Source organism: Ixodes scapularis, unplaced genomic scaffold, assembly GCF_016920785.2.
Source record: "Ixodes scapularis isolate PalLabHiFi unplaced genomic scaffold, ASM1692078v2 PGA_scaffold6__148_contigs__length_123643588, whole genome shotgun sequence".
NCBI classification, from domain to species: Eukaryota; Metazoa; Arthropoda; class Arachnida; order Ixodida; family Ixodidae; genus Ixodes; species Ixodes scapularis.
Window position 1 is genome coordinate 19,852,987 of NW_024609881.1, and position 12,091 is coordinate 19,865,077.

The following is a 12,091-nucleotide window of genomic DNA, read 5'->3' on the forward strand; positions in this document are numbered from 1 at the left end:
TGCTGGTTTGGGTACGTTTCAACGTACATTAGCCAGCACTGAAACGCGCAAACTAGCTGCAAAGCAGCAGAAGCCTAGCAAAGCAACACAAAAACCGACAAGAGAAAAAAAATGCTATTTTCATTTTTTAGGTTATTTGGCGCTGCCCTGCGCTTTCGGTTTTGGTTTCACTGCACCGCCATGTTTATTTTTGTGCACCCTTCAGGAACAAGGGGATTCAAATGGCGTTGCGTACTCCAAGGGCTTAAAGCCCCTTCATGTTTCAAAAGTAGCGCAAGTTGCGTCGATGCACAGAGGCACGTGTAACGTGCAGCCCGTGGGAAGATCATGGCCGCAGAGCACATCATTAAGCTACATATCAGATGCCATGATCTTCCCAAAGTAGGCGCGCCGCACGTGTCTCGATCATTTCCACAACTGTGAACGGCGCCACTTTGCCCGGGATATAGGAGCTTTACCAGGGTTTGCCAGTTCGCGTCTTATGGGTTGCATTGGAAGTTGCACTCCTCTGGTTGGCTCGGCAGCGCAGGCATGCCGAGTCAGCATGCCACGTGCATCCGCGCTTTGATGGAAGTAGAAATTCATTAACTGTTGATGTATTAAGATTCATGTGGAAGTGATAACGATGATACTGTTCAGCTAAGTCACTTGTCAAGCGACTACAGAGAGGAAGAGCCGCTGCCAAAGAACAATAAGATGAAGAGAAAACTTGACGAGAGGAATTTCTGTTGGAAGAAAAAAGAATTCAACCCTCAAGAGCACACTTTGGACTTATAATTTTTAAGAATCTGCAATGGCATCAAAATCGGGGTCCAGTGAGCTCGAGGTGTAAAAGCTCGTTTGTGCCAAACACTGCAAAAAAAAAACGAAAAAACGGCAAAAGGTGAGGACCAGTCGAAAAAAGAACAAAAAGTAACCTTGAGTGAAGGTCTAACAAAGGCCGCTGAAAAGGTTTCCTTGAAGCACAGTCTATGTTGTGACGTCATCACTTACGGTATCAGTTGTGGAAGTCAAAAAACGAAATTCCTCTCCGCGCTACTGATCCGAAACGCATGTGAGCAAAAGCAGCGTCGCGTTGCGAAATGGAATTCATTGGGAACGTAAAACCGTTTCCTGATATTTCAGATAAATTTTCAAATAACTTAGAACAATAATTTTACACACCAGGATGGCTGAAATGTCGTCATTCTGCAGCGTTTTTTTTTTTTTTTTTTTGGCGGGGGGTCAAGTTTTTGGTTTAAGTGTTTTTGTGGATCAAGTATCGTTGCTCAAGAACATTAGAAATGTTCGCACTTCAAACCGTGTTGCGGTCACTGCTGGTGTCCATTTTTATGCACTAATTATGATCCACTAAAAGCATCTAAATTATGGAAAACAAACGCAAATAGAATGGGCACGTCATACTTCAAGTTCAATATCACCATCGCCTATAAAAGAAAACGCAGGGAGGTTTTCACGAGCGCACGCGAGGCCTTGTTCCTCGTGTCCCAACTGTCTCGATGACCTATTCGTTCCCTCGGCTGCAGTCTACGAATACTTGCCGAAAAGACGGTTGCGTTGAAGCCGCTGAAGTTCCCCGATCAAAAGAATGGCGAGCCTGAAGGCCAACAAGCTCGCCAACCCAAACATCGAGTTGGTCAACATCCGCAGCGAGTCGCCACGAGTTCCTTCCACTGAAGAGGACATCCACGTCTACGGCTATGGCCAGTTCCAGAGGATGGCGCTGCTCTGCTCTATCGTCTCGTTCTTTATGACGGTGGTCCACAGCCAAACGCTCCTCGTCATGTCGCGTCCTGTGGCCCATTGGTGCAAGCCCCCCGACGAGTACGCCGGCTTGTCCGTAGACGAGTGGAAGAACGCGAGCATCCCCAAGGACGTGGACGGACGATTCAGCAGCTGCACCCGCTACGAACCGCCCATGCCAACGCCCGCGGACAACAAGACCGAGGCCAGCTGCGACCACTGGGACTACGACAGCGAGGTTGGCGCCACCATCGTGAGGGATTTCAACCTGGTCTGCGACAGGAAGTGGCTGCTCTGGGCGCTCCGGTTCGTGTACTTACTCGGCGGTTCGGTGCTCTTACCTGTCATGGGCTCAGCGGCCGACAGGTGTGGGCGCAGGGCAGTCCTCGGCCTAACCCTGTTCGGCCTGGTCTTGTCCGGGGTGATCACGTCCCTGGTGAAGACACTGGTCGAATTTGCGGTGCTGCAGCTTCTCACGTCCGCATCAATCACCACGTTTCAGGTTGGTGACGGGGTGCGCGGTTGCGTTTTTAGATAATAATATTATAACGTGTTTTTTTTTCATTCCAATCGCTTCAGGCAGGTGAACAGTACAACGCACAAAATTACAAAGATATATCGCTTCTACCCCTTGCGACTTAGATCGTTTGAAATTGATGACAAGAACAGAGGAAACATGCACGAGACGCAAGCGCTGACTGGCAACTGAATTTATACCCAAAAGGAAGAAGAAAACGTACTGAAAGTTACGCTATGCCAGGGCGTGGCACACACCACACAACACCACCTGGCTAATACGTCTTTGCTCCGTAGTCCTACATAAACACAATGTTTCTGGTTGTAGAAGAGTGACTGATGGGTTTCTAATGGAGCGGTCCCCGAAACTATTATTACGAGGCGCTTCCGAAACATTTGCGAGTTGGTTTCTTTCCAAATATTGTTGTGTCGTTAAAGGGGCTATGCAATAATTTCGACTTCCAAATAACTTGCAGTTTTTAATATTTTTACAGCGTTCATCTCGCAAAAATGACGCCGAAAAACCACCCCATTCTTTTGAAATACAATAGACTCGCGATAATTCTAACTTAGCTATTTCGTACATCCGGTTACTTCAAACAAATTTAAAATTTGGGTAATCAGCCTCTTTTTTAATGTGTTCATGAGCGCTTAATTGGAACGTTGTTTCCGTTTAATTCATTCTTTTTATTACCGCGGCCCCGTTGAGTGCTCTTATTTCCGAGCACCGGTGCATTGCAGAGGGACAACGCCCACAAAGCGTATTTCCGGGGGAGTTGCTCCTTCACAGGACACTCGTGCTCAGTAAGAAGCTCACTCAACGGGGCTCAAGGAGGGCACACATGAGCTAAAAACGGGCACCACGCAGAAATTCACATAGCAACTTGCGCGGACGCTGTGACCTGGCAGCACGGAATAGGTCCACGTTACCGCGTAAGCGGAAGTTGTTATGAAAACTGCCACTCGCTGCCCATTCGTCGCTCATATGTCACCCGCTTAATAGTCCACATTAGACAACATGTTGGCCTGATGAACAAATCGAAATTTTGTTTTCAGTGGTCATGCGCTGTCTAAACAGTCCACTAGAAGCAACATTTTTTTAGGGATCAATAAACTTGTGTCAAGTATTTCACAACACAATAGTTTTTTTTGTCTGGCATACCTGCTCATGACCAGTAGCAGTGGCGAGCCAACTTGTTTTTGAGTAAAAGGGTAAAGCGGACCGCCCCCCCCCCCCCCCCCCCCAGGGTCGGGGTCGGTGCGCTTGGTATTCCTCGGGCGCCGCCGGCTAGTGTTCGCCGCACCCAGCGGCGGCTGTTTAAGGGGGGCAAAACACGTGCCGTGCGCCCCTCACTCCGACAACTGGGGTGGCAAGCGCCCCCTTTACTCCCGGTTGGTACGCCCAGGATCGGTGCCCATTCGTCCTATGTAGAGGAAACCAACAGCTATTTCCTTGAGTTTAAATTAATGAGACTCTACTGTATCGCCAATTACGTGGTGTAATATCAACGCAAATAACCGGAATATTTCCCGATTTGCAGCCGAGGGGTAGCGGCTATGGGAAATAAGGCGTGACGCACACCTGGGTGGAATGTAATAAGTTAGCAAGATGTGTCATAATGTGCTCAATCAAATGCTATATTTTGTAAATAGTCTCCTTTCAACATGTGCAAATGTGTGAATAACTTTATATCATCGACAAATCTGGACAGTATTCAGTTTTAGTGGCACAATTTGCCCTGAGGTGAAAAAAAAATATTCCTCCCTTAAGCATTTCTATTCCTCTTGACTTTTTCTTTGACAATTCCTCCCCTTGCTACTATGCCAGTCGAACTTCCGGAAAAGCAAGCTTTTCGCCTCCCTCCATTCCTTCTTTTTTTCCCTCTACACACTGCTCAAACCAAACTTCAAGCTCACCATGCGAGCTGGAGGCTCTGGAAAAGAACCCAAAGGGGATTTTCCGTGTCCTCAGCGCACCCGGAAATACGTCACTGAGCACGTGACTTGGAAGACGATGTAAGAGTTGAGACTGGTTAGGAGACGCCAAAAACATCAGTTGTATGAATTTTCTGTTTTCAAGAACGAACGCGCGAAGGAAAATTTGTTTAAAAGTTTTTTAATCCAGACACGACAGGGAACAACTTCCATAATTATTCGACCGAATTATCCGGGCAAATAATAGTTGTAATTGTTCCCTGTCATGTCTGGATTTAATGAAAAATTTGCCTTCGCTTGTTAGATTTTATGAACAGAAAAGTCAAACAATTGATGCAATACGTTCAGTGCGAGTCAACTAAAACTGAAAACGTCAAGGATTACTTATTACTAGTGTTCAGCGTTAGGACATAGATATTGTGAAGATTTATTTAAATGTTTATCACTTGCAGAACGGCATGAGAAGGCGACCGAAGCGCAGGCTGCACTTGTATACATGCGTCGCACTTGATGTCATCGAACCATACCAATAATCATTCCTTGTTTTTCTTGCCGAGAAAAAAAATTCGGTTGTGCGAATTATGTGATGTAGGAGGTGCACGCCCAGCAGTGCAAGTCATGTTTACCACTGGGAGATGTGACATGCTCGTCCTTATCACTGGCTAAAAGGGTTCAAGGAGGACTAAAAATGTACCTTCCCGAAAAAATCGCAAGGTCTCTCGTCATTCCCGTATTGCATTGCGCGAAGAATCGTGGAACCCTACCGATGTTCGTTCGGGCCGGATCGAGCGTTTTGCACGTCCTGGAAGATGCTCAGTGCATCTCGCTTACCACTGCGAGATCAAAACAGACATAAAAAAGACTAACAGATCGAAAAGCCGAAACGTACCCTAATTTGTTATCGTCTTGTTTTTTTTTTGTTTTTTTTTTGTTTTTGTGTTTTGAAATCGCAAAATGGTCAACCAGCATGAACCCATCTTTCTATTTAGTTGTTCTTTTTCACGCTCCGTACATCGAATTGCTGTAGTACGTGGAAAAAGCGATGAAAGGCGCTGCGTATTTTCGGAATAGACTAATGGTATGTTGAGAGCACCGAAGCGCCATAACTCAGGAACGTTGGAGAGCTTCTGACACGGTGCCCGTTTCCCACAGGCTATCAGCACCGTGCTGCTCTTCGAGGTGACTCCGCAAGACTACCGGATGCTCTTCTGCATGCTTAACGTCTGCGTTCCCCTTGTGCTGGGTACGGTGGTGCTCGGCCTACTAGGCACAACCGTGATGCACTGGTCCGCCATACAGCTTGTTGTGATATCGCCCACGCTACTGCTGCTGCTGACCTACCACCTGACGGACGAGTCTCCGCGCTGGCTGATGACTTCGTGGAAGTTCAAGGATGCCGAGCGGGTTATCCTCTGGGCGGCTAGGAAGAACGGAGTCCCGGATCTGAACAAGGTGCGCTCAGCGTACATCAGGGTCAAGGAGAGCGCCGTCTCGCGTGACGGGTTCACCGACAGGCCCACCATCTTCAACATCGTTAGCTCACCCCAGTTGCGTTCCCGATCGCTTATTGTTTTTGGTGGCTGGTGGGTCATCTTTAACTGCTACTACAGCATAGCTCAATACAAATCGTTTGGAAGCGGTGCCGTCTACTTCTACATAATGATCGGTATCGCCAACATGGTCACTCAGACCGTCAACTACTTTGTCCTGAGGGGTTACGGCCGCCGGAAGCCGATGTCGGCCTACATGCTGGGGATGTCGGTTTTGCTGACGTCACTGGCGGTATTGGTGGCTCTGGGGATGGAACTGGCGTTCGCGAAAGTTGCGGTCCCCACCGCCTTCCTGGTAGAAGTGTCGTTCGCAACCATGTTTGTGTTCACCGTCGAACTCTATCCGACAGCGGTGCGCAGTGCTGGCGTGTGCGGCGCTTTCCTGTTTGGGCGCCTAGGCGGCGTCTCAGCGTCGCTTTTCAGCGACCTGCGACTTCTGGATCCTCCCATGGACAGGCTGATCCCCATGCTCGTCAACGTGGTCGTGTTCTTCACATTAGGTTTGCTGTTGCTCTGGTTGCCAGAGACGTTGTCCATGAGTGCAACCGACCCCGGTCAGGAAGCTGCGCAAAAGGACAAGTGGAGGTTTGACTCACTGCTTAAGCGGAAGAAGAAGAGCAGACAGGTTCCCAGGAATCGCATCGCTCGAAAACTTCAGCGATAGGCACTCCAGCAAGTCCCCGGGATGAATGGAACGCGGGGATGTGCTCAGAAAACTAGTCGTCGGTTTTCCTTGAACCAGTTCAATCAAAATGAATGGTGACCGGTATTGAACCCAACTGGTCACACTGACTCAGTGGCAAGGAGGCGTAGGGTCTTTCCTGGCACTCAAAATGCCTGATAATGGAAGCCCGACAACGATCGCCCTTCTCATTGTCTGAGAGAATTAAAGGAAGACCAGCGACTGGCGTTCTGAGCTCAGCTAGCGGCATGTTACATTTAAAGGGGTATTCACACGGGGGATGTTTTTCGAGGAGCGATGTGCGCAACGTCAGTGATCGGTGGAAACGGAGCGACTCGCTGCCCGACTCAAGCAGTTTCACGAACGGCGGGGAGCAAAGGGTATCGTCTGTGTTATCGGACGCATTTAGAGGCTGCACGTTCGACAAACACGTCTGAATGGACACTGAAGGAAAAAACAAAACAAAACAAAAAAACGAAACAAACGGAGGGGTACAGGAAACGGCGATACGCGATCATAGCAGTAGCGCTGTTTGGTATAAAATGTGGCGAACTTTTCCTGCTAAAACAAAGGTGCTTCTTGAGTGAGGGAACGAAAACACAAAGGATGTAGAATCAAAAACAAGTTTTATGAGAAGCGGCTTGAGGACGGCATTCGTGAATATCTAACACCCCATTCACACGATGATAAGGGTACGTTTAGCTAAGAGACCTTTATTCTCTGCGTTGAATAAATTCACGACCCTCCGCGCGTGGAGTGTGCTCGCGACCCAAGACCGCAGTTATACGCCGATTGCAAAGGAACCTGGGTTAAAGGTACTATTATGCTGCCCGTGTGATTATGGTATTAGACTCCTTTGGGTGCCTCGGACAACATGCCTAACAGCGCCAGCTAAAATAAATTAGGCGATTAACCGCCAGAATCTCTCTGAGCGAAATCCCTAAAGTTGCCAGACACGCAAACAAAATACCGCCAGCTGCAAAGGGATCCCATGCAAGGCTGGGGGTGTTTGTGCACACCGTACAAATTCCCCCAATCCCACTGGGATGTCTATCGCGCTGCTCCGCGCGAAAGCGTGACATTGCAATTTGTAACCCGGTGCCTCCCGAGAAGCAAAGGGGGGAATGTTTTCCTTGTGTGAATGCCACATGAACGTCGTGTGAGCGCGTATGAAAACCGGCCATATTCGCTTATAGATTGCTAATATTTTAGGAACTATATTCATTTTATTTATTTTATTTTATAATGTAATGTATCAAGGGCCCTTGATACATTACAGAGTCGTTGGGTACATGGACTAAATACGTGGACACTGGTACAATATGCAGTAAAAACATTCAACAAGTGCAGGATTAGAAAAATATTCGGTTATGGCGAATGTAAATGATGACGAATGTTCAATGGAGTCAACGGGAGGGGGAAGCCGGTTCCACTCTGAGCTGGTTTGGGGGATGAAACAAACGGGATGAGAAGTATGAAGGCTGCGAAATAAATTCCTGTTTTAAAGATGGGTTATAAAAAAAAAAAAAAATTAGGAGAGAGAAACGCGAAATTTTTCTTTGAATTGATAAAGCCAGGAAGGTCCAGATTAGATTTCCTAAACGAAACGCTAGCAAGATAGAAAGAGTAGATAAAATAAATTGCGTTGGTCAATTCTGGACAGATTCAATTGCATCAATGAGAGTGCGCTGAGCCGGGTCCCATATACTTGATGCGTATTCTAGCTTTCGGCGGATGAGTGTCCGAGGAGAGGAGGGTACTTGGGCAAAATTACGACGCAAGCAGCCGAGGGTGCGATTGGAAGTGTTAATGATGTAGTGGACGTGGATATGCCGTGAGTGGCATACCCACGTCCACTACTTGTATGATGTGGCATGCTTTAATGAAGTACCATTAATTCTGTGGTCGCAGGTTTAAGGGGGATTAGAAAGGCGTGAGATAGTCATGCTCTTGAATTTGTTGGTTTAAGGGCATCACCCATTTGTTGCACCAGTTAAAAATGTATTCAAGGTCAGATTGAAAAGAATAATGATCAGATTGTTTGATTATTTCGCGATAAAGAACACAATCGTCAGCAAACAACTTTATAGAAGAGTTAATGCAGTCGGGAAGATCATTAAAACATATTAAAAGCAATAAGGCACCCAAAACAGAACCTTGAGGGACGCCAGAGTTTACGACAGAAAATGATGAGTCACGGTTGTTCGCACTTACAAATCGGGTAAGGTTTCCTAAAAAAGCATTGAAACCATTTTAGGATAGAAAGGTCAATATTTAGGGTGCTGATTTTAAGAATTAATAAAGGTGGTGTACCTTATCAAAAGCTTTTTGCGAAGTCGAGGAAAATGCAGTCCAATGATGATCCATGATCGAGTAATGAGGTTATGTTATGGACAAGACAGAGTAGTTGCGTTTCACACGAGTAATGTTTGCGACAACCGTGCTGAAATGGGCTAAAAAATGAGTTCGATTCGAGAAATGACACCATGTTTGAATACATTACATGGACTAGAAATTCACAAGGGATGCTCGTTAGGGAAATAGGCCTGTAATTAAGAAGAAACTATGGGTTACCAGTTTTATGCAGAGGAACCATCTTCCCCACTTTCCAATCCGGCGGTACTACAGAACCTGAATAGACTGCCTAAATATTTGCGACAAAAATATAGACGAATAAATCTCAGTGTTTCTTAAGAACTTTGAATTAATTCCATCTGCGCCACAAAAAAAAGGAAAGTTTCAAATTTTAAATTAAAAGAATTATTCCCACAGAATACCTATCGGGACCATTAAAAAAAATGTCAAGAAGACATTTGAGGCACAGTACTAGAAGGGTCAGAATATGACTTTGAAAATACACTGTTTAACACTGAGCAATATTCTTCAGAACGGAGGACCTGAAAATTAAAATCTACAAGAGATATACTTCTGTACCTTGTAGGTTTTATAATCTTCCGAAAGTGGGCAGAATTACACGAAAGAATCGAGGGGAGGGTATTGTTAAGTAAAATGTGCTTCGCTTTTTAGATAGCGGTGCGATAAGCGCGCAGACTGTCTTGATATGCTCAAAAACGAATAGGATTGTCTGTGCGTTTTGCCAGACGAAAAAGTGTTTTGTTTTAGCAACCTTTTTAGGGCGGTGGTGAACCAAGGTGAACGTTGTTTATCGAAGGTGATACGAAGTGGTATATATTGGTGAATTAACGACCATAACATTTTCTCTGAATAAATTCCAATTTCATTCTACCGTGCGTTCAAAAATATTGGGCATATATTCATCAATGAATAATTCAAGCTCGGTATTAATTTGTGTAAAATCTCCTTTTTCGTAGTCTCCATTTGTTTTGGTTTTGGCCTTAGTACCTTGACGAGAAATGTGCCCGGTTATAAAAAAAAATTCATGAAGCAGTGGTCACTTACGCCAGGGAAATATGAAAGTGAGTGAACGAGATCTGCTGCTGTAGTTAGAATGGAGTCAAGTATGTTAGTTGATGTAGGACCAGATGTGCTAGGCTGATTCACAAGCAGTGTTAAATTAAAGTCTAAACACAAGTTTACAAAAGATAAGCCTTAGGTTGACGTTCCACTGACGGCGGGGCAGGACCCTAACTAATTTATTTTCGGAAAATTAAAATCGCCCGAAAGAACTAGAGGAGAAAAGGGACATTTCAAGACTAGGCTGCTTAGGACGGGTGTAGCCCGAAACAACCCATTCCCGTTTGAACCCGTGCCGTTTTGACCCATTCTCCAAACGACCTTCCCGTTTAAACCCGTCCCGTTTCGACCCATTCCCAAAACGACCTTCCCGTTTGAGCCTGTCCCGTTTCAACCCGTTCCCGAAACGCCTTTCATAGTTGAACCCGTAGCCAAGACATATTTTACGTTTGAATACGTCCCGTTTGAACCCGTTGGTATAAAGCCCCGCACATCTCAACTTCTTCGCGAAGAGTGCCCATCCTTCTAGTCCTGGTTTGCGCAGTTTTTCTGCGTAAGAATATGTACCGAAATAATGTTAAAGCAATTAAATCAAAGGTACAGGCGAGCATTTTAGTTATGTTGTGAAAGACATTTGCTTGTAAGCGTATTCTTAAAATATGCAATACTTTCAGACAAGCTTCAACGAAATATATTTCTACTTGAACCTCTTAAAATGTTTCTTTCAAGATGGTCCCCAAAATGTGTAACTACGAAATGGACTATGTACACTGCGCGACGACGTTACCACGAGACGATGTTGGCGATTTTTACAATTTTACTTTGAAATGGTATTAGAAGTTACCACATTTCACCGTTTAGGTTAGTGGCCCAGATGAGGACTTTCAAACACATTAATAATGTTGATGGCAGTCTTCTGATTTAAAAAAAAAAAAAGCTAAAAAACACAATCGCTTGTTCGCGCTAACGGTCTCGCGCTCTGTACAATAACAGGGAACTTTCTTATACCGTTTTCGAGGTCACGCGACTCTCCTCTACAACCCGCTACGATACCCAGAACTCTATAGTCAAGGCCATCGGCGCGCAGGCGCAGTAGCGGCTTCTTCTTTGCAGAGGGCTGAGCGAAAGGGGAAACGCGGTCTACAAAAACTCCTTAATAAAGTCTTAGAGTAACGCAGGCAAGCACTTTGAGTAAGTAAAAATTAGCGTTGCCTAAGTTTTTATATCGCTACGCACTTTTTAGGTCACCCAAAACGCTTGCGTGCGTCATTCTAAAACTTCCTTATAGTGAACGAAATATGTTTAAAAGTGATAAATCAGACAGGCTGACGGGCATATGATTGCGATTTCATTTTCTTACAAGTTTAAACCCAGAACCGTCGCGTTCCATGGCAAAAATCATAAACCACAAAATGCTTTCGCCTTGGTTGAGGAAGTTGAGCAGGAAAATCGCGCCATCAGAAAGGCGACACTCCAATTGTGATAGTTTGCGGCAGTCACCTGGCCCACACGGCACCACCATTTGCATGCTGCTGCAGCGATATCCTTGTCAAGGCCTCATCCCGTTTGCAGGTCGATGAAGTTGTAAATGTTCGGGTGAGCTCTCCCTGACACAGCGCTTATCTTACGCTCCCATGTTTCCGAGGTTGTTTCGGGAAAGAGAAAAGTGATGTGAGCAAGGAGAACAGACACTGGACACTTAAACCTAATCAATTGTTAACGAAAAATACAAACGAACCGAACGATGGCCGAAGCGGGAAGGTTGTTTCGGGAAAGGGCGAAATGGGAAAGGATGAAAGAGAAGGTCGTTTTGAGCCTGTTCGAAACGGGAAAGTACAAACGGGAAGGTTGTATTGGAAATGGGTCGAAACGGGAACCACCCATTAGGTCATGATGTAATTGTTCACAGAAAGCCGATGTTTCGCTTGGAGGTCGATAGCATGCACAGAATAGCGCATTTTCGTGATTCAGCTGAACAGAAACAGATACAAACTCAGGGGGGGGGGCTAAGTACGACCATATTAGATACGAGATCACGAGCTAGCGCAGTAAGAACACCGCCCAAAGATTTAACATCACGATTATAACGATAAACAGTGTAATATTTTTCGCAGTCAAGAAATTCGGCATTATCTTACATTCCAAAGCCAAACTGAGCACAGTGTTCAGAATGTCACAATTTTTTTTTCTTACTCTACCCAAGTCTCAGCACCACTGTCAGCCATACCAT

General features: G+C 45.7%; 1 protein-coding gene across 1 annotated transcript; it reads left to right on the forward strand.

The window, feature by feature from the left end:
- The first annotated feature begins 1,588 nt into the window (after positions 1–1,588).
- On the forward strand, positions 1,589–6,408 carry LOC120840880 (solute carrier family 22 member 7-like). Its single transcript, XM_040211648.2, has 2 exons — positions 1,589–2,245; positions 5,347–6,408. Exons 1-2 carry the CDS (start codon positions 1,589–1,591, stop codon positions 6,406–6,408), a joined length of 1,719 nt encoding a protein of 572 aa, XP_040067582.2.
- Positions 6,409–12,091: the final 5,683 nt, after the last annotated feature.